Below are 24,979 nucleotides of genomic sequence, written 5' to 3'. Positions count from 1 at the left end.
TCTATTTCAACTTTGTAATGTGATTTGTATTTATCTTTGCAACGTATGATATTAGACTAGTTTTATATAAAGTCTAATCACAAACTCCACTCACCTAACCAATTAAAAAACATAACTTCATTCCCACTAAAATAATGTTTAAATTAAAATTAGGCTGGACGATAATTGTCATTATTCAAGAAAGAAAACAAAAAAAAAAAAGCTCTTATTTAATATATTATTGGGTACATTAACCAACTTTATGACTTTATTTTATAATGTAATAAGAGTTCTAAATAAATAAAAAGAAAGAAAATTAATCCTTCATGTGAACTCTATCTCATTGAACAATCCGTGGGTTTAAAAGAGACCTTACTTTTGGGAATATTATATTCAATCAAGAAGTCCATTTGTGAATGTATCCCAAATATAGATAGATCATTGTCTACTTCCACAGCCAGACACAACTTATTGTCGTATACAATAAATGTGTTCATCTTCGACAAATATAATTTAGCGCCACCAGCAAAACGGTAAGTGATAATAGGAATAATAGTGTTAAGATCATAACAAAGTTTATTAGGAACATCTAATGGTCTTTTATAAATCTGCTGTTTTAGTGCATACTTCAAATATTCTACCACCCGCGACGAAAAATAACTTAAAGTAATTCCGTTGTCAATCACGATGTTACCAGATTGTTTTGAGATTGAAATTTCTTTATCTCCGACGCTGATTGATTCCAATGTGAGAAAATAATGTGAGCTGCCTTCCTTCTTATGCAATGGTGTGGATATCACATCATTTGAATAGAAGATGTCATGTGAAGTGAATGTCGTAATATTTCCGAAGTTGATCTTACTCCTTGCATTTGGGTTAGAACCGAATCGAGATACTAGGCAGTATGAAAACATTCCACCAGTTGAATCTTGAATCTGACCAAAGAATGATAGAGGATCATCTCCAAGCCCGATTATACCGGTGCTTTGCACGTCAAAATTCCCTATATTGAAATGCCCACACCCTTGAACCATGTTTTCGATGTAAGTGTGGCCAACTATATAAGTTTCCTTGGCTAGATCCCCAGCGCTGGATGCACCGTTAAGGGAGGTGAAACCATATTTACATATGTCACTACCTTCAATATAATGACGTTTATCTCCTAATTTCTTACACTCATTTGAACCACTTCTCAATACTTGATACGACGATGACTGATGGGAATTAAATATGGGTTGATTTTGTTGGAAACAATTCTTACATGGGTGGCACTGAATCCATATCATGTCGGAGGCAGTGTCCACGCCCACAATTTGCTTGACAGGCGGTGTGCCAACGTAAATCTCCATGTGGTACATTAAAGGAGCGGCCATAATTGTCGATTGAATGTCAGTAGTTTCCGTAGCGTGGTTATTGGGGAGTTTTAGGATGGATTTCAAATAAGACAAACGAGACCTGGATTGACTAATGGTTCTTTCCATAAAGTCAGTTTCGTTGACATATTGGGCATACGAGGTTGATTTTAATGAATCATGATGAATGAGATCAGCAGAAAAACTTATTGGTTTTGAAGTAGATGTTTGTAACATAAAATAAAAGACTAGAACTATTGCATGGTATAAAGAGATGGTTGTCATATTTAAATGTAGAGAAATGAGATATTAAACTAAAAATATAACATGAAATTTATAGATGATGGAATTAAGATTAAATTAGAATTTTTTGTACTAAATATTACTATAATATTTATGTTATTTTAAATTAGATTTTAATGAATCATGTTAAAATAGATCACAAAATAAACTTATTGGTTTTGAAGTAATGTTTGAAACATGAAATAAAAGACTAGAACTATTGGACGGTATAAAGAGATGGTTGTCATATTTAAATATAGAGAGATGAGATATTAAACTAAAAATATAACATAAAATTTATAGATTATAAAACTAAGATTAAATTAGAATTTTTTTACTAAATATTACTATAATATTTATGTTATTTTAAATTAGCTTTTATGAATAATGATGAATGAGATCAGAAAAAAAAAACTTATTGATTTTGAAGTAGATGTTTGAAACATGAAATAAAAGACTAGAACTATTGCACGGTAAAAAGAAATGGTTGTCATATTTAAATGTAGAGAGATGAGATATTAAACTAAAAATATAACATAAAATTTATAGATGATAGAACTAAGATTAAATTAGAATTTTTTTACTAAATATTACTATAATATTTATGTTATTTTAAATTAAATTTTAACGTGAAATGAGACTATTTGGAGCATTAACTAATTTGTATTTATTAGTAATTTTATAGTTTTTATTCTTAACAAGTTTGTTAGTTAATCTTATAAATTCATTCTTTTTTAATTTTTTTAAATATAATTTTTTACAATATGGAAGGATAGTTTAAAATATAATGGTTATGCTCTAATTTGAAAATTTTCCTTTTAAGTCAGAAGCATTTATAATTTTAATTATCTGAATTATGTTTTTTAAAAAATATTTTTTCACATACTTTAACATTATGTATATTTTTACTAAATAATTATTAAATGTCTTATATTTCATTGAATTAAAAATATAAATTGTGCTATACAAAGTTTAAACATCATATAATAAATTGAAAAACAAAACTCGTTTAATTAAACGTATTATTTGTAAAACTAATTTATATTTAAAACGTATGAATTATATATAAAAAGAATCTAAAATGAATATATTATTACAAATTTTTACTCTTTAGTATTCATCCTCAATTCATTTAGAATAAAGTCAAATATATCTTTATTTTTCTATTCAAACTAATCTACATATATATATATATATATATTTTCTTAAATTCTGAAGATTTATTCTTTTCGGCCTTTTAATTTATTCTTTTTTCTAATTTCATTTCTCTAAATTTATTTTACTTTTATTATTATTATTTAAATATAATATAATATAATATAATATAATATAGATAACTCAACAAATAAGAATTAATATTTAGAGGAGTGATAGAGTGAGGGAATTTGGTGAGGGAATTTGGTGAGAGAATGACGTGGCAACACCTTCATTGATTGAAAAATGTAAAAGTGAGAGGAAAGAGAGAAGAGAGAAATTATTTGATTTTTTCAGCGAATAAGATTATGCCAAGTCATTCCCTCACCAAATTCTCTCACCTAATCATTTCTCTAATATTTAATAAATGAAACATGAAGTTACATTTTTTTTAATATATATAAATAAATGATTATATATATAGGGACGGATTCAAAAATTTGTATTGAGGTGGGCTTAAATTTTGTGTAATAAATTATATATCAAAAGAAGTCTGACGTTATACTATCATAATTAAATAAGTTAAAACTCTACCGAATTTTAAAACATAAAATTCATCTAAAATAAAAGAGTAATGATAGGGAACGCGAATCTGGGGCCGGGAAATACGGAATATTCTCTATTCTTATTAATTAATTTCTCTCTTCTTATTAAATAATTTATCTCTATGTCTATGAATTAATTAATTTATTTCTCTTTCTCTCTTACTAATTAATTAATTTATCTCTCTCATCTCTAATTAATTTATTTAAATCATAAACTCTAAACCCTAAATTATAAACCCTAAATTTTAAACCCTAAATAATATCTCTTATTTTTATTTAGTTGAATAATGAATTTATCAAAAAAAATTAATTAATTAAAAAATAAGTGAGAATAGAAATATTAGATAAACATTTATAAGTAATAAAACTAAAAAAATATTAATAAGTCAATAGAAAAAAATAATAAGAAAAAAAAGAGGGCACAAAGAATATATAAAAAGAGAGTTTAGAGTTTAGGATTTAGGGTTTATAATTTAAGATTTAGGGTTTAAGGTTTAAGATTTAGGGTTTAGGATTTAGGGTTTAAGAGTTAGAGATTATGATTTAGCGAAAAAAATAATTAATAAATACAATACATTATATTTTATTTTACCAGTTAATAAAGTTAAATGAGAGATAATAAATATTAAAAAAATGAGTAAAATAATTAATCGAGAGAATAAGGATAAATTAGTTTGTAGAGATAGAGTTAGAAATTAATTAATAAGAAGAGGTAATATTCGGTAATTAAAAGGGAATATTATATTTTTTCGGACTTTCGACCCGCGTTCCCTATAATTACTCATAATAAAATAAAATATATATTTACATCCTTAAATAAATCTCGTTTAATATAGAGTGTCAAAAAATCAGCAAAAAAACCATGCTCTATTTATTGCGAAGTTCCGTCTTCACATTTTCATTATTGAAAATGTTTGCTCTAAAAGTTGTAACGTTAAAACTAAATAAATATTTTATTAAACAGTTATAATGAAAATTATAAAAAAATAGAAGAAAAAAAAGAGATATTAGCTTGTAATATTAATTAACATAATAAAATTAAATCAGTTATAAATATAATGAAATTAATCCATACATAAATTAAGAAGATAATATTATGGAAGAGAATTAGAAAAAAATAATGATATTTGTAAAGAATTATTACTGTTTTATTATTATCTTTTTTTATCATTCTTATTTTGTATTTATCTTAACTTGAGGGACTTGTTTGTTTATTTTGTTAATACTTATAATAAGAAAGTTCTCAAAGAGTGGGTGTGAATTTTCTATTCTCTCAAAACTTAATCTCTAAAGCACTTAACTATTTTTCTATTCTCTTAAAACCTAATCGTCAAAGCTCTTAATTATTCCCCATTTATGTTGATTACATAAATTAAGAAGATGGACATTAGGGAAGAGAATTATAAAAAAATAATATTCTATCTATTTTTAAATTAGAAAATTAAATATAAATTTTTTAAATGATAAAGAATTAATAATATATTAAATTAGTAAAATAAAATTATATCTAAATAAATTTTAAATAAAATGAAAAGATAATTAATAATATGAAATTAAATTTATTATTATTATTAATATAAATATATATATAAGTAGGGTATAAATTCTATGGTATAGCATTGGAAAGGAATAAGAAGTAGGGAGTTTGAATTTTGTTTTTAATTATATATAAAAAAAAATAAAAATTAAGGATTGGGCCCACCTCAGTCATGATGTACGTCCGTCAATATATATATATATAATATATATATCGTGGTGTAATGTGTATCATTTCCTATTCCGATCATGGAATAAATGAAATAAATCAAAAAATTGAATTTTGTTCAAGAATGAAATCTTATTGGAACTGTCCATACATGGACGGTAGTTGGAGTCGGCGGCTCTCCTAGAGTTCCCTCATCTGGGATCCCTGGGGAAGAGGATCAAGTTGACCCTTGCAAACAACTTGATTTACTATCTCCCTTCAACCCTTTGAACGAAATGCGACGAAAGGAAGGAAAATCCATGGACCAACCCCATCATCTCCACCCCGTAGGAACTACGAGATCACCCCAAGGACACGCCTTTAGCATATTATATATATATATATATATATATATATATATAATATAATATATATATATATAATAATATATATAATTAAATAATTATTTTTATTTTATATATCAAATAATTATTTTTATTTTTTTATTTTAACAAAAAGAAATTAATAATGATAAAATAGCAATTTAAAAAAATGTCAAATAAATTATTTAAAATTTAATATAAAATAACCCAATAGAAAGATCCTTTAGGGTGTGTTTGATAACCCTGGAATTGGTATTGGAATTGGAATTGGAGGATCCAATTCCAATTCTTATGTTTGTTAGACACTTTAATATTAAGAATTGGAATTGGAATTAGAATTCCAATGGAATTCAATATAGTGTAATTTGATAGTTCTCAATTCCTATCTTTTTAGGTCGGAATTATAATTCCAAATTAACACGTTTTTCATGTTTTTGACATGTTTAACACGTTTTTCACACATTAAACATGTTTTACACGTTTTTTACACGTTTAACATATTTTCATATTTTGGCACGTTTAACACGTTTTTGGCACCGTTTAACACGTTTTTGGCACGTTTAACACGTTTTTGACACATTTAACACGTTTTTCACGTCTTTGACACGTCTAACACGTTTTTGTCACGTTTAACATAATTTTCACGTTTTTAACACGTTTAACACGTTTTTGGCACGTTTAACACGTTTTTATCACATTTAACACGTTTTGACACATTTAACACATTTTTCACGTCTTTGACACGTTTAACACGTTTTTGACACATTTAACACGTTTTTCACGTCTTTGACACATTTAACACGTTTATGACACGTTTAACACGTTTATGACACGTTTAACATGATTTTCACGTTTTTAACACGTTTAACACGTTTTTGACACGTTTAACACGTTTTTTATATTTGGGCACATTTTGCACGTTTTGACACGTTTAACAAGTTTTTCACATATTTAACACGTTTTGACGCGTTTAACACGTTTTCACGTTTTTGACACACTTAACACGTTTTTTTACGTTTTGACATGTTTAACGCGTTGTCATTTTTTTGACACATTTAACACGTTTTTTTTACGTTTTTGACACGTTTACCACATTTTTGACACGTTTTACACGTTTTGGCACGTTTAACAAGTTTTTCACATATTTAACACGTTTTTGACATATTTAACACATTTTTTTACGTTTTTGACACGTTTAACATGTTTTCACCTTTTTAACACATTTAACACTTTTTTTTTACGTTTTTGACACGTTTAACACATTTTTGACACGTTTACCACATTTTTGACACGTTTAACACGTTTTTCACGTTTTTGCATGTGTAACAAGTTTTTCACATGTTTGGAACATTTAACACGTTTTTGACACATTTTCATGTTTTTAACACGTTTAAAACGTTTTTAACACATTTAACACGTTGTTGACACGTTTCACATGTTTTTGACACGTTTGACACATTTTTAACACATTTAACACGTTTTAACACGTTTTCACGTTTTGGCACGTTTAACAAGTTTTTCACTTATTTGACACATTTAACACATTTTTGATACGTTTAACACGTTTTTACGTTTTTGATAGGTTTAACACATTTTAAACCTAACAAAACGTGTGAAAAACATGTTAAACATATTAAAAATGTCAAAAACATGTTAAATGTGTCAAAAATATGAAAACCGTGTGAAAAAACGTGAAAACGTGTTAAAACGTGTAAAAAACGTGTGAAAACGTGTGAAAAACGTGAAAAACGTATTAAAACGTGTGAAAAATGTGTAAAAAACATGAAAGATGTGTGAAAACGTGAAAAACTTGTTAAAACGTGTGATAATCGTAAAAAACGTGTTAAAACGTGAAAACGTGTGAAAAATGTGAAAAACGTGTAAAACGTGAAAAACGTGTGAAAAACGTGAAAACGTGTGAAAAATGTGAAGAATGTGTGAAAAACGTGAAAAACGTGTGAAAACGTGAAAAACGTGTTAGAATGTGTGAAAAACGTGAAAATGTGTTAAAACGTGTAAAAAACGTGAAAATGTGTGAAAACGTGTAAAAAACGTGTTAAAACGTGTTAAAATGTGTGAAAAATGTGAAAACGTGTGAAAAACGTGAAAAAAATGTGAAAAACGTGAAAAATGTTTCAAAAACGTGAAAAACATGTGAAAAACGTGAAAAACGTGTGAAAAACGTGAAAAACGTGTTAAAACGTGTGAAAATGTGTGAAAATATGAAAAACGTGTGAAAAACGTGAAAAATGTGAAAAAATGTGAAAAAAATGTCAAAAACGTATTAAACGTGCCAAAACGTGAAAACGTATTTTAAAAGTTAACATTTTAAACCGATATTTTATTTTACAAACATTGGAATTAGAATTGAATTACAATTCTATCATTTTCCCAAACATAGGAATTGGAATTGAATTACAATTCTATCATTTTTCCAAACATAGGAATTGAATTATAATTCAATGCCAATTCTCATGGAATTGGAATTAGAATTCCAATTCCAATTCCAATTCTCCCTCATCAAACACACCCTTAATCTAAATTGAAAGGATAAGAACCTCTCTTCGTAGCATAGCTTTCTACATTTGTTGTACAAGTTTTCAAGTTAAAAAAAACGATGAATAATATATTTTATTTATGAGGTTAAATAATTTTTAAATTTATTCAAATAAAATACAAAATATAAAAATATTATTTTTTTCGAAATTTATATTAACTAACATGTATCCCGTATATTTGTACGAGTAATAATATAAAATCCGTGAAATAAATATTACGGTAAAAATGTTTATGGATGAGTCAACCAACAATCCGACTCAAGTATCCATTTATTTTCACATATATCCAAATTAACCATAGCTCTCGATTCGATAATCTGAACACTTTAAAAATTAAGTATCATTTTATATATATATATATATATATATATATATATATATATATATATATATATATATATATATATTAGTTTATTTTAATGTGTAAATTATTAGAAAAAAACTTATTTGACTCCACATATAATATAGGGTTAAAACTGTTATACGTATATATAATTTTTTTTTCAATCGTCTAAATAATATATATATATATATATATATATATATATATAAATATAAATATAAATATAAATGTGGAACATATCATAATAAAGAAAAAATAAATTATTTAGAAGATTGAAAAAAAAAATTACTGTTTTAACCATATATTATGTGTAGAGTCAAATAAGTTTTTTTTTTAATAATTTACACATTAAAATAAACTAATATATATATATATATATATATATATATATAAAATAATAATGCTTAACTATCACATTTTGATAGTATCTAGATTGCCGAGTCGAGAATTGTGGTTAATTTGGATATATATTTGAGTATATGGATATTTGAGTCGGATTCTGAGTTGACCCGCCTATAAACTTAAAACGGTTAAAAATAAAATTAAAAATGCTATAGGTATATTTCGAACTCGCAACTTAACAAAAATAAGTACAATTCTTTAACCAACTAGGGTAATAACATTTTATATTTTGAGTTTAACACCAAATTTGATGAACGCGGGACGTTGTAACTATATATTTTTATCTGTGTGCATCGCACGAGAATCTTCCTAGTTATATAAATACATCTAAATAAATTTTCATCACCAAATAATAATTGTTTATTATGTGCTAGAGGTTCAATACATTAATATTCGCTCTAATATAATCTAAGAATTTGAAATTTATTATTTATTATTGGGCAAATTACCTAAGTGACATTCAATTACTCCGATCGTTCACTTTTACCCCTCAAATTAATTTTTGAAACAAATCGCCCTTTCAACTTTTAGAAAGGTCACCAATGACACTTCCGTCAACTTTTTGGTTAAACATAACGACTTAAGCTTAATTTTTTTATATATATTATCTTTAATCTTATTTTTTATATTTATATATACAATTATTAAATTGTTTATATAATATATATATATATATATACAATTATTAAATCGCTTATATATAATATTATATATATATATATATATATATTTTATTATTAATTTTTATATTTGTATAATTATTAAATCTCTTATATATATATTATTTACTATAAAACAAAGTTTAAAAATAATTTATATGTATTATCTTTAATCATTAATTATATATATATATATATATTTTAAAAAATAATTTGAAGGTTAAATGTAATGGTAACCTTTCCAACTACTCAATTACTTTTAAACCTCAAATTATTTTTTAAAATATATATTATATAAATTTTATATATAAATTTATTTATATATATATATATAATTAATAATTAAAGATAATACATATTAATTATTTTAAGCTTTATTTTATATATATATAGATAAATATATATATATATATATATAAATATATATATATATATATTATCTATATATTATATAAAAGATTTAATAATTATATAAATATAAAATTTAATTATATATATATATATAATATTATATATAAGCGATTTAATAGTTATAAAAAATAATCTTAAAGATAATATATATAAAAAATAATATTTTAAGCTTAAGTTGTTATGTTTAACAAAAAAAAGTTGACGGAAGGGTCATTGGTGACTTTTTAAAAGTTGAAGGGGTGTTTTATTTCAAAATTTAATTTGAGGACTAAAAGTGAGCGATTAGAGAAATTAGAAGGCCCCAAGGTAATTTGTCTTTATTATTTGAATTTTATATTTATTTATTTTTATTTAACTATTTTATCATAAAGAACCTCTATTCCAATTTCTTTAACTTTATTATTTACTAAATTACTATTTGGATTTCTTTAACTTTATTATTTACTTAGTTAATGACACTTTGACTATATTTTAAAAAAGAAAAAGAAAAGAAGCAAGAATATTATTTTTATGTTTGGATTGTTTTGGTGTGTTTGATGGTTAATATTTTTTTAATATATTTTTTTTATAATAATTATTCTAAAAAAATGTATTAATCTTTTTAGCTCACACCAATTATGGTAACAATAGAAGCTTGTCAAAAACTAGAAACCCTAGGGGAGAATCACATCAGAATCACGATTGTCGGCATGTCTGACACGTTCGACACAATCGGCACGATCAACACGGTCGACACGTTTGGCATGTTCGGCACAATTAGAATGGTCGATTGTTTGATTTGGTCGTAGGTTATGAGAAACGTGGTCAGAGTCACGATCGTTGGCAAATTCAGCACAATCGACATAATCGACACGTCTAGTACGTTTGTCTAAATATTGTTCACTTGTGTCATGAATATTGGGTCGGAAAATCATAAATACAGTCGATAGGGTTGTTTGAGAACAAGTCTAGGGTTGTAATTGCTCTAGGTCATTGATTGCTTTTAGTTCTTAGGTCGTTGGGTTGTGAAACAGGGTCACTAGTTGGCTAGTCTACGGTCATTCCTGGTCGTAGAATTTTCTCGATTGTAACTAAATTGGGTTTGGTTAAGTTGTCTGCATTCTTAATTTGCTGCATTCTAGTCTTCTTCTAAGATGGGGAGAAAAAATAGGAATAAAACAAAAGAAGTGTATGACTTTGTGGAAATCGATTTAAGCAAAAAAACGATAGATGAAATAGGAAAAAAATAGATTTCTGAGTGTTAGAATATAAGATAATATATATGTAAGATATTATCACAATATTATATAAATTGTGATAATATCATTAGAATATTATATTATATTATTAGTTTCCTTATAAGTTTAATGTAATGTTTATATAATAGACATAATTTATGTAATTAAATATATCATTCTAAATATAATTTTTCTTTCTTCTTTATTCTAACATGGTATCAGAACCAAACTTTTGTTCTTGAGCTACATAATTTAGTCTTCCGCTGCATCCATCAATGGTTACCTTAGTCATTGATGGAGGGATCTAATCATTATTATTATTATTATTATTATTATAATTTTTAATAATATAATATAATATAATAATGATATTATTAGTTTCTTTATAAGATTAATGTAATGCCTATATAATAAACATAATCTATGTAATTCAATATAACATTCAATACAATCTTTCTTCTTTATTGTAACACTGAGAAACCAGAAATGCATAAACAGAGCTCTCAAAAGATTGAGGAAAAAATACAGAATAAAACTGAATGTTTGAAGCCTGAAATAAAAAATGATGAAATATGGAAGGTTCAATACACTGAAAGGACAAATCTCTACGGACTCAAGAATCAAATTGCGACATTGTTGTTCCAAGTAAAGAAAGGAGAGATTCTGCTCAGCAAGGATAAAACACAGCAAACCACTATCCAACTCAATATTCACTATCTTCAGTATTGTAACTTACTAAAATAAGAGGAATACAAGAAGATAGTTAGTTGATCTCTGAAATAATGAGGGAACTTAGGAAGTACCCAAACCAAGACCTATACTATCAGAAGTAATTCCAGTTAGAAAGTTAATGAAGTCCGGAAGAAAAATGCAGGACATAAATATGAAGATGGGGAGAAATATAAAGGCAAAACATACTTTGGGAGATTTTAAACCAAAAGTTGAGATTCTTAAATCCTCTTTTGAGTTTAAATTACTTGTTGAAGTGGAGGAAAATGCATTAAAGAATGAGAAAATGTAGTTGTTGAGAAGTACATAGGTATGAATCGTGTATCTTTTCCAGTCACTAAGGATGTTTTGCTAAAATAATGGGAGCATATGGGACTGGCAAAAGTATCAAAAAATATCCATGATCTCTATTTCTTGAAATTCAAGTAAGGAACAAACCTAGAAAATATTCTAAAGCTGGGACAGACATATGTTGGCGAAATCTTTGACTGCCAAAGTTTCTCCAACAAAAATTATATGAACTCATCTTAGCGAACAATTTGTAGCAATGCCTCACATGAAAACTATTTATGTCTTGTCAATGAATAATTGTTCAGACGGGACACTTGTTTGTGTTTTATCAAAAATAAAAATTCTATTATAGGACGAACTCTTCGTAATGTTTATTCTTTTTCTATATCTAATTTGGTGAGCGAATTATTTTTTCATTATTTATTTTTATTTAACTCTTTTATAATAAATAACATCTATTTCAATATTCCAATTTCTTTAACTTTATTATTTACTAAATTTGTTTTATAATAACTGGTTTCTTTGTAGGATTGTGAACTAAAGAATGTATTAGCTGTTTTAACCCGCGTCCAACCATGGTAAAAGAGGAAGTTGAGTAAATAAAATGTATTAAATTTAAAACACTTATTATTTAAAATAAATTAAATATCTTTTCTTATAAAAAACATTATGTATATAAATATAGTAATAAATAATAAATCTAATATAATCTTTTTATATAAATTAATATTATAATATGAGTAATGATAGGGAACGCGAATATGGGGCCGCGAATGTCCGCGAAAATAGAATATTCCTTTAAACACCGAATATTCTTTCTTCTTTTACTAATTTTTTTTTTACTTCTACCGATTAATTTATCCTATTATCACGATTCATTATTTCACTAATTTTTTTAATATTTATTATCTCTCATTTAACTGGTAAAATAACTCAACACTTTACGACTTGTATTTATTAATTAATTTCTTTTTTCACTAAACTCTAATTTCTAAATTCTAAACTCTAAACCCTAAATTTTAAACCCTAAATCTTAAACCCTAAATCATAAATCCTAATTAATATTATTGTTTAGTTGAATTATGAATTTATCTTTTTATCTTTTTTATTTTTTTTATAACTTTTCAATTCCTTTATTTATCAAATATTTTTTATTTATTCTTTATGTCCTCTTTTTTCTTTTTCTCGTTATTTTTTTTAATGACTTATTAATATTAATAACTATTTATAAATGTTTATCTAATATTTCTATTCTCACGTTAATTATTTTCTCTCCACAAGTGACTAATTATTTCCACAAGTGACTAATTATTAATAAATTATTTTTTTTCACTCATTTTTTTGATAAATTCATAATTCAACTAAACTAAACTAAATATAGATATTAATTAGGGTTTAAGATTTAGAGTTTATGGTTTAAATAGAGATATTAATTAGGGTTTAAGATTTAGAGTTTATGGTTTAGAGTTTAGGGTTTAGAGTTTAGGGTTTAAATAAATTAATTAGTGAGAGAGAAAGAAAAAATAAATTAATTAATTCATTCGTAAAAAAGGTAGAAAGAGAAATTAATTAATAAGAGGAGAGAATATTCCGTGTTCAAATAGAATATTCTATTTTCGCGGACATTCGCGGCCCCAGATTCGCGTTCCCTATCATTACTCTTATAATATATATATTTATTATATTTTTAATAGACTGACCTCAAAAAACTCAACATTAATTTATTTAGAAATTTTTTAAAATAAAATATTATTTTAAAAGATTCTAAATAATATAAAAATAATTAATTTGGATTTTAATTGAAGTAATATAAAAATTTACAATAATCAAATAAAATTTGATTTTTTAGATTTTATTTTTTAAGTTAATTAAAATTAATTAATTCAAAAGATTATTTCTTTATTGAAAGAATTGCCAATTGATTTTTGAAAATAAATAAAAGAATTTACGCGTACAACCGTATTTTTAGCTATAAATTCGTTTTAGTTCAAGTTTGGTGATACTCGAAGAAGTTTTTACGCTTCATTCTCCGTACCCATTTAATACGGTATTTACTTTATAAATTTGACTTTTGAAAATTGGTTGTATAATTTAAAATATTTTAACAACAATATTTGAATGCATTCACCTATTGCCAATGACAACTAGAAAGGAAAATATCCAAAGAATATTAGTCATTTAAATGCATTAGGTTTAAACATAAATCTCAAATAAGCCTAATCAAAATATTTTTTTGTGGAAATATCTCAAAATTATTTTGAAATCATTTTATATTTTTTTTGGGGTTTTTAGAAAATGATTTGGGTTCCAAAATTACAAAAATAATTTTAAAATTTGAAAATAGGAACCAAACAGGTCTTAGGACCGGTGTCCTTGGTCCTGGGTTTGTTTTTATTGGTCAAAGCTAAAAAGCCCTCGAACCTGATCGGGGAGCCTCTCGGTCGAGGCTCGGAATCCTCGGTCGGGGTGTGGAAGTCCCTCAGTCTGGGGTTTAAATTCTCGGTCAGGTTCTAAGGATCCCTCGGTCGAGGTGTGGAAACCATCGGTCCTGGGTTCGGGAATTCTCGGTCGGGTGCGAGACTCCTCGGTCCTAGGTTTAGTTTCTTGGTCGGATCTCTCGATCCTATATGAAGAACATCGGTCGGACCTCTCAGTCCTGACTAAAATTTTCCGCCAGACCTCTCAGTCCTAGTTAAAATTTTCGGTCGGACCTCTCGGTACTAATCGAAGATCCTCAGTCGGACCTCTCGGTTCTCAAGAACATCAAAATTGCAAGTTTTTTCAATTTTGATGGAAGCTTGGTTCCGTTGATCCAAAGGCCTGTGTAGTTTCACAAAGTTTTCCATAAACATTTAGAACATCATCACAATGTATCAATCGACGTGGGTGATGATCAATTCATTAAAAACAATTAATGACCAAAATTCGGATTTTTGATTTTAAAGTGTAATGAGCTTGCCAATAACTTCATTATACTTCATATACTTGATTGATACCAAAACATGAACAGCAGTTGACCAATTGAAGAATTCAAAATTTTTAATTATTTTGAAAATTTGATTTTGATCAAACATGGCCGGATGGATCAAACATGATCCAAACAGTTCTCCAACATCATTAAAAATATGAGGTTTAGCCCAAGAATAGAAAATTCGTTTTTCAATTTCCTAAATTCAAATTTGGGTTTTTTGTTCTAGGTCGATTGATCAATCCTAACTTTTACAGAAAGCTTACAAATGATCCTTAGATTGATTTTCAATCAAAAAATTCAAAATTAGACATCATACAAGCTTATGAAAATTGAAATATACAAACTTTAAAAAACTAATATCACAAAAATGTTGTCTAGATACCAAATGATTTGTGAGAGACATTTACAGTATTTACAATAAAAAAAAATTTAGTCAACTCTTTTATTAGTTTTTTTTTTGAATTATGTCTCTTAAAACATGTGAATTTTTACTAATAGAAAATAATTAGATTGTTATTTAATAGTATAACATTACTTTATATACTAATGTTATCAAATGGTTATCACTAGTAGTTAACAAAATTTTATAATAAAATTCGGCCATCCTTTCTACCATGACTTAAATACGACTCTCAAACAAGTGAATTTATATAATTTTACATTTTATAAAACACTTTAACTATTAGGTCACATATGATAGTTGAATTCAATTTATATATATATATTTATTTATTTTTTTATATAAACTTTTGACATGCATGTTGATCACTATATTGACCAACATGTTATTCATATTCACTTACACGAATATCCAAATTATTGTGAGTAATAAAAACTAATGTATCTATTTTGACTTTTTAGTTTAAACCTAGGTGATTTTGTAAATAAAATATCAAAATTTTTAAAACAAATTTGATTTATTTCATGAATAAAATTTTACTTTTTGTGAAACACTTTTAACTATTAACTCACACGTATGATTATTAAATTTAATTTATAATTTTGTGTAGATATTTTTCATATAAAATTTTGATATATTGGTTGATTTATATATTGATTAACATGTTATTCATACTCATCTACTCTTAAATGGAGATTCAAATTGTTGCGAGAGCAAATTAATGACCTTTCGTTAACATTATAGTATAACATATATACTTGTGCAAATCAATATATCTATTTTGACTTTGTTAGTTTAGACATACTATGTTTTGTAAATAAAATATCAAGATTTTGAAAATAAATTTGATATATTCACAAATAACACTTTACTCTATATGAATATGCTAAAATTCATTTTCAATTATTAAATTTGTGTTAATAAATAATTATATATAATAATTCAAAATAAGCTACTCTACTAATATATATAATCAAATTATTTTTGACAAAAATATAGTTCTCCATGTGTTGAATACATAAAACTTGTCAAATAAATTAGCCTTGTGAAAAATAGAATTAGAGCTCATGTCAACTGTATTTCAAGTAGCAGTGTTAGATTAAAATATAATCAAGAAATGCTAAAGAGTTACTAAATTAGTTTAATTTGATTCATAATCTTGTTATTTTTTAATTGTGCAATTTGAAATATATTAATTTTAAGTTTGTGTGACGACTTAAAATGCTTTTACCTTCTAAAATTATTTTGTAATTATGTTCATTTTGAGTTTTAACAAATAATTTATACAATTTTTTAAGAAAAATAATTCATTTTGAAAAATAAAAACTTAGTTTATTTCATGTCCTGTAAATTCATATTGAAAAAACAAGTTTCAAAATAAAATTTCTCACAAATATCATCACACTTTCTATTTAAATTTTTTTTAACAACCACTCTCAAATTCGCACCAACATATATCACAATTATTGTCATTTAAACCCCCACTTTCAATTCGCATCAACTTTGATTCAAATCATCTCACTTTCAAATTCATCAAACTTACTAATATATACCACAATCATTGTCATTTAATCTCACTCTCAAATTCTCACCAATTGAGATTAGAACACTCGTCTCCTTACATATAATTCTCTCAAATTTGCACACTCATATACCAAAATCATTGTCATTTAAAGCTTTAAAATACACACCCTCAAAATCGCACCAGTTATGATTTTGAACCGTAATCTCGAGTTTGGAATGTAACTCCTCCTTTAACCATTAAATCATTTGTGATTGTTAAATTTAATTTATAATATTGTGTATGTATATATATTTGTATGTAAACTTTTGAGCGGTAGATTAATATATATATTGACCAACATTCACATAAAATCCAAAACAAATGTGAATATTTAATCTTCATAGCACATTAATGAAAGTATAATGATGTGTTATCTAATTTATAAAAATAAATTTTATGTCTTAAATAACTTCATCCTTTAACATTACAAAAAATAATTAAACATATATAATTATATAAACTCAATGTCGTCATCAATTATTTTTGTTAAATTTAAAATATAAAATTTTATTAGGTTAGTTGGTTAAAGTGTTAAGCTTTTATATATATATATATATATATATATATATATATATATATATATATATAATATTTAATCTTATTTTATAAATTTAACCGTTTCAAGTTTTTTGGGGTGAGTCAAGTTGTAAAATAACAATCCGACTCATTTAATCTTATAAATTGAGTTGTGCGTTAAGATGTTAGGACCAATAATTTATAGTTTATATATATTTATTGAATTTAATATATATAGAAATCTATTAGTTAACTGATTAAAATGATGTATTATAGTGATATGTTTCAAATTAAGAATTATATATTTTATTTTTAATTCTTTTTTTTTAATTTCACTTATTCAAGTTTTGTAGGCAGTCAACCCGCAAATTAACAACTTGATCCAATTAGTCTCACAAAATGGGTCTTGCGTTTTGGTACGAAGACCCAACGACATGTAGTTACATGTTTGTAGACATTCATTTTTCACTCCCCAAATTACAATTTTTTAAATAATTCCGAGCCAATATAATTTATTTTATAAAAATTCTTATACGGATTCATTGTAGATGATTAAAATAAATAATTATTTTTGGATATGGTGTCATATCGATCGAATTTTTAAATAATTAAATTTTGAATTATATTTTAAAATCCATAAAATAAAATGGACAAAATGATAGACTAAGGGTTGTTTATTTAAAAAAAACCTCTCTTTTGATTAGAAGTTCCATTGTGCAAATATTTAAAAGCGAAATGACCATGTTGATGCAAGGATCTCATTTGTGCCAATTAGGTGTTCAATTATCGACCACAAAAGGACAATTTCTACCCAAGATAATTGACACCCAATATATCCAGAAATCCTAAATCCTAAATTTTGATTGAATGATCAATTTTGTAAAAATAATAACTAACGGTTTATTAAACCGTTAATTAGTTAGTAACTGATTAGTTAGTTTCGTTAATTAGTTAGTATTGAACTCCTATATAAGGGAGATATGTAATTGTTTGAAAACAACTTTCAATAATACAATTTCAGTTTACACTTCTTTCTTCTTTAAGATTTTAACATGGTATTAGAGCTTTAAGGTTAAGGATCTTGGAGGGTTTCAACTGCCTCTACTAGTGGCCGGAGTAGCCATTAGTGGAGGGCTTTATTCTATATTTTATTATTCTAATAGAAGAAGAAGATGTATAGAGAGATTGTTGGGGGTTATTTTGATTATAGTGTTTGGATGTGCATATCAAATAGCAAGTCCTCCTCCTCCCAAAATCTGTGGTTCCAATGGAGGTTCACCCATCACAGCAACAGACTCAAGCTCAGAGATGGAAGACATCTTGCTTATCAAGAACATGACGCTCTCAAAATTAAGCAATCAATTTCTTCTTCTTCTGAAAATAAATGGAGGGTGGAGCAAGTCTAAGATAAGCTTAAGAAAGGACGGTAAAAAGAAGAAATCAATTTCAAGGTCGATGAAGGCCGGTCTTCAATTTCCAGTGGGTAGTTTACGACGAAGGATTGAGCTTCTAGCTCAGGACGTAAAACATTTGTAGATATTGCTGGAGTATCACAATATGTACAGAACAGTAGCTAATGCTGCTGCCATGTGATTGCTTTCTAGAGAAGGAGGCGCTGTAAAGAGTTCTCGATTGAAGAAGTTTTCCGATTTGATTTGCAACCGATAGATAGACGTTTGTGCGGAAGATCGATTGCTAGAAGTTATCGGTGTTGGGCCTTATGGGTCCAGCCCAATTAGGCAATATAAAAACCAAATAAACCCTAATTTTGTTTCTCTCTCTACCACAATTTTTCAGTGAGAGTTCTGTGAAGAGATCAAGAGAAATATAGTGAAGAAAATACAGAGGAAGAAGAAGAGAAGAAGATATAGAGGAAGAAGAAGAGAAGGAGAACAGAGTATCACCTTCTTTGTCTTGATTACCCTCAGGTTCATTTCTCTCTTATTTGTAAAGGGAATTTCATGTTTTCTCAAACCTAGATTTGTTTGGGTTTGAATGAAATTAGTTTCTCTGTATGTATACCTCAACTTTAGGTTTAAAGTTGAGAAGAACAATTATATCGGTTTCTTACTAATTAGTGAAATTTGTTGGTTTTGCCCCGTGGTTTTTTACCCTCCGTGTTGAGAGGGTTTTCTACGTAAATCTGGTGTTCTTTATTACTTTGCTGATCTGCTAGTATGATTTGGTTGACTTGTGAAATTAATCAGATCAATTGATTTCAATAGGAAAGTATTATTCAACTTGAAATTCCTAACAATCGGAACTGTATGTTTTAAGAATAATGGACGGTGCTGCTTCTTGTTCTGTTCTTGAAGATGATCATTCTGTAGAAGATGTAAATTGGGTTGATTCTTGTTTGGTTAAAGTTTCAGACAATGGATGGGATTCTCTCAAGAATTCTTTATTGGAGATTCTTGATTCTGTCGAACCTTCTGCAGATAATACTGATCATCTTTCTGCAGATAATACTGATCATCTTTATGAAGAGGCTAATCTTCTTGATGAAGAGTCTCCATTAAAGTTTGATGATGATACTGAAGGGAACATTAATTATAATTCTTCAACTTCAAGTGATGATGAAGAAGATGAAAACAACACTCATTCTGTAGTGGAAGTGAAGAAGTTTAATAAATTTGGATCAAGAAACAATCTTGGAAACTTATCTGTTCTAGTAATCCATGAATTTCAAGAATACATTTATGATTTTGGATTGGATTTCAGTTTTACAGAGTCTGTACTTGAACCATCAACATGTGAAATCTTTAAGGTATGGGATTTGGACATTCCAGACGAGGAAGATGAGTTATTGACAAATCTGAACAAAGCCCTTGTCGATAGTTCTTTACAGTCTATTGAAGAAGATGACTTAGATTTGAATGGATTTTCAAATTCGATAGATGAGGTGATTATGGGCATGACAGATCTGAAACTGGATTCAAACCCAGATGAAGCTAACTAGGATCAATGGTGTTTCCAGAAACATAAAATTTTCTTGACTGCTCAAAAATGGGTTTTGTTCCGACTACGTAACTTGGAAGTGTTTCTTCAGATTCTTGTCAGCATATGGCAGCTTTAGGGGAGAAAGAATAAGTTTCTTTAGGTCCTCTTCTCTTCTGCGATGACAACTAAGAATAAGAATAAGTTTCTTAAACATCGCTTTCTGTTGTGACGAATTCGGGTAATTGGAGAATACCGCAACTGATCTTTTATGAAAAATGTGAGGAATCGGGTTGTCTATATTGGCAGCGTAACTGGTGGATCAATCTGGTTGAAAATGAAAGAATGTTAAATTGACTTTCTTTGAAGAAAAAAAACAAAAGTTGCAAAGGTTAAAAGTTGGTGGATAATGAAGAAAAGATCATTCATGATGATTGTTGTGGATTGGACTAATGAAGATTGAGCTATCTATATCGGGTAGTTCGAAAAAAAAATGGAGCTTGCTGAATTGGGCTTGCTTGGCTGTCTATGTTGGGTAGCTGAAAAAAATGGAGCTTCCTGAATTGGGTTTGCTCGGCTGTCTATGTTGGGTAGCTGAAAAAAAATGGAGCTTTTTGAATTAGGTTTGCTCGGTTGTCTAAATTGGATAGTTAAAAAAATAAAGCTTGCTGAAGACGATGGCTGCATGATCGTAGCTTGATGTTTCATCGACTTGTTTTGTCAAGGTGAAACTTTGTTTCTACTACGTTTCTCCTTGAGGGGAGGATGTAAAAATAATAACTAATTGTTTATTAAACAGTTAATTAGTTAGTAACTAATTAGTTAGTATTAAACTCCTATCTAAGGGAGATATGTAATTGTTTGAAAACAACTTTTAATAATACAATTTCAGTTTACACTTCTTTCTTCTTCAAGATTTTAACAAATTTCAACCACAAAATGCCCTAGATTACCGGGATTGAACAAGGAAACTAATAGTCTTAGTCAATTGCTCAAAGGATAGCCACATGAATCCAATTTCATCCCTGAAATTTGATGTCTGTGAAGGGGAATTCTAATCTTGACGAGGTTAATGCAATACATCTCTTGACCATTATAAATAGCATTTACACCTTGTAGGAAGGGACAAAGAAAGCAACAAGATCTAAAATCACTTCGAGAGAAATCTGTCATTCTTGAATTTTCAAGTTTTTTTTTAAAAAAAAAAAATCATTTTTATGTGTTTATTGTGTGTTAGCTAAACATCTAGAAGGCTTCTCACAACTTCTAGGAAACATTTGGAGCGCATTGTAAGTCTCCATTTTACAGACTTAAGTTCATGTTTGTTTAATTACGGTTCCTTTTTGATTGAAATTTACTACTCCTATGATTTAGAAGTTTTTGGCTAAAATGAATATTTTCAATTCACTATACATTGAAAACACCCAAATTTAATCTTAAATAAAAAAAAATAATGAGTTCGTTGTTCTTGAGCTTTTTTTTCAAGGATGGAAAACTCAAAAGTACCCCCCAACATGTTATGGAATGATTTAGGATAAAATCGAGACCATTTCCCGTTAGTTTGAGGCAAATCCCAATTTTATTTTTTAAATTCCGCTCGGATTTTTTCCTTTTTCTTTGTGAATTGGTTGTGTTATGTATGTTATAATTGGTAGTAATATCATGGGAGTCTAGGAAAGATTTTGGATGAAGGTATGTGAGCTTTGACCTCATTCACGCTATATGCATTTTTCAGGTCAAACCTTTGATTTTTCCGACGAGATATCTATATAGCTTAAAAATTTCAAGAATGGATGTTTAAGATCTGTTGAATAAACTTAAATTAATAATTTTTGGTTTTTGATGTTTAATATTCCTAGAGTAATAATAATGATTTAGAAGTGAGTGAGATAACCAAGTGATTTGGTTGGGAGACCTATTCAATATGCATAATAATTTATTTTGTCATATGAAAAGTCTATGCTTTCTTATAAAGACTTGTAAGAATTTATTTGAGATAAATAAGAAGAAATATATTTTGCCCTCTTGTTACCAATAAATTGGTATCAGAGCCATTGCGTGTGAGGTGAGCGTGAGAGAACCTGCCAGTCTCAAAAGAGAACGCCGCAGTATGCGCTGACTAAGAGAGAAAAAAGAGCGATCGAGAGATTTGTGAGGTTTGTGTATTTAGTGTAAACACTTAAGAGAAATGACAGGTCTAACCAATGTCATTCCTACTCAAGTTGGCAAAAGGCGTCCACTATGACAACTAGAAGGTGCAAATGAAGGCCCTTTTCGGCTCCCAAGATAACTGGGATGTGGTCGAGACTGGGTATGAGGAACTAGAAAAAACATATGGGTATTAAAATATCAATGTTATAACGGAACGCGATAGATGACGTAAGCAATAAAGAACGACACAGATTTTAACGTGGTTCACCAAGATAAAACTTGGCTACGTCCACCAGAAAAAGAGAATCTTATTAGGAGATCAGAACAAAGATTATAACCGTATAAATAAGGGTTATGACACGAGTTTATATAACACTCGGTCCCCCAAAACCCTAACAGTTACAGAACTGGGACTGGAAACGATGCTCTCAAGGCAAAGACTTCGACTTTCTAAAGTGCCCGACTACATCTTTAAATAGTCTTCAACTAGGTCAACACAATATTTTGGCAAATAATCTCTAAAATATTATCACAATACTTTCCTAATTATATTACCATAACAAAAGATCATATTTCCTTTTGTGTTAATCTTATTTCCTTAAATCAAGATTACACATCAAAAAGATATACTTTTCTTTTGTTCAATATTCTCTTTTCTTGCATCATCAATTCAAGATATTTCAACAAATCTCCACCTTGACTTGAATTCCCTCAAATGCCCAAAATTCATTAATCAATGCTCAAATATTCTATCTCCTCTCTCTGATCCAGAGTTGTCATAAGACAACTTAACAGATGCATTCGTCAATGCTAAATGGCCTAGATGCAATCGCCAGTGCCGGATGGCCTAAATTTACTCGCCGGTGTCGGATGGCCCAGAAGCACTTGCTAGTGTTGGATGGCACAGATGCACTCGCCGGTGTCGGATGGCCCTGATGCACACGCCGGTGCTGAATGGCTCAGATGCACTCAACGGTGTCAGATGGCCTAAAAGCACTCACCGATGTCGGATGGCCCAAAAGCACTCACCGGTGCTGGATGGCCCAAATGCACTCACCGGTGCCGGATGGCCAATCGTCGGTGTCGGATGACCCAAATGCACTCGCCGGTGTTGGATGGCCCAAATGCACTCGTCGGTGCTGAATGGCCCAGATGCACTCGTCGGTGCCGAATGACCTAGATGCACTTGTCTATCTCTTATAAATCCAGAGTTGTCTCCAAGATAGCTTAACATCTTCTTAGGTAATCGAAATACTCAAGTCTACTAAGCAAATCTCCACCTTGACTTGAATACTCTCATTGTTGCAAACCATAATAGAACAGACACATTAATCAAAGATAGATGTGACATAGATGTATTTGTCAATACTAGAGATGGCCCAGATATATTTATCAATACCAGAGATGACCCAAATACATTAGTCAATGTCAGATGTGGCCCAGATGCATTATTCAATGTTAGAGTTGGCCTAAATACATTAGTCAATGTCAGATGTGACCCAGATACATTAGTCAATGTCAGAGATGGCCAAGATGTATTAATCAATGTCAGAGTTGACCCAAATACATTAGTCAATGGCAGAGATGGCCCAAATCTATTAGTCAATGTCAGAGATGCCCCAGATGCATTAGTCAATGCCAGAGATGGCCCAGATGCATTAGTCAATGCTAGAGATGGCCCAGATGTATTAGTTAATGCCAGAGATGACCCAGATGCATTAGTTAATGCGAGTGAAGGCCCAGATACTTGTCTCTCTCTTCTAGATCTAGAGTTGTCTCCAAGATAGCTTAACATCTTCTTAGGTAAACCCAAATATTCAAGTCTACTAAGCAAATCTCCACCTTGACTTGAATACTCTCATTGTTGCAAACCATAATAACACAGACACATTAATCAATGCTAGATATGACCCAGATGTATTAGTCAATGCCAGAGATAGCCCAGGTACATTAATCAATGTCAGAGATGGCCCAGATGCATTAGTCAATGTCAGAGATGGCCCAGACGCATTAGTCAATTCCAGAGATGGCTTAGACGCATTAGTCAATGCCAAAGATGGCCTAGATGCATTAGTCAATGCCAGACATGACCCAAATGCATTAGTCAATGCCAGAGATGACCTAGATGCATTAGTCAAATACCAGAGAAGGCCTAGACGCATTAGTCAATTCCAAAGATGGCCCATACGCATTAGTCAATGCTAGAGATGGCCTAGACACATTAGTCAATTCCAGATATGACCCAGATGCATTAGTTAATGCCAAAGATGGCCCGAATGTATTAGTCAATGCTAGAGATGGCCTGGATGCATTAGTCAATGCCAGAGTTGGCCTGGATGCATTAGTCAATGCCAGAGTTAGCTCGGATGCATTAGTCAATGCTAAAGATGGCCCGAATGCATTAGTCAATG

At 28.5% G+C, this 24,979-nt stretch overlaps 1 protein-coding gene across 1 annotated transcript; it reads right to left on the bottom strand.

The window, feature by feature from the left end:
* Positions 1-314: 314 nt before the first annotated feature.
* LOC124943809 (probable aspartic protease At2g35615) lies at positions 315-1,460 on the bottom strand. Its single transcript, XM_047484281.1, has one exon. The coding sequence runs from the start codon at positions 1,458-1,460 to the stop codon at positions 315-317; it is 1,146 nt and encodes a 381-aa protein (XP_047340237.1).
* Between the last annotated feature and the right edge of the window lie 23,519 nt (positions 1,461-24,979).

The sequence above is a fragment of the Impatiens glandulifera genome, chromosome 6, assembly GCF_907164915.1.
Source record: "Impatiens glandulifera chromosome 6, dImpGla2.1, whole genome shotgun sequence".
Lineage (NCBI taxonomy): Eukaryota > Viridiplantae > Streptophyta > Magnoliopsida > Ericales > Balsaminaceae > Impatiens > Impatiens glandulifera.
The sequence above is the reverse complement of the archived record's forward strand: the minus strand, read 5'-3'. Positions and strand labels throughout refer to the sequence as shown.

Bases quoted from the DNA above. Each gene is read 5' to 3' on its own strand.
- LOC124943809 (XM_047484281.1), bottom strand. From the start codon at position 1,460: ATGGAAAGAACCATTAGTCAATCCAGGTCTCGTTTGTCTTATTTGAAA.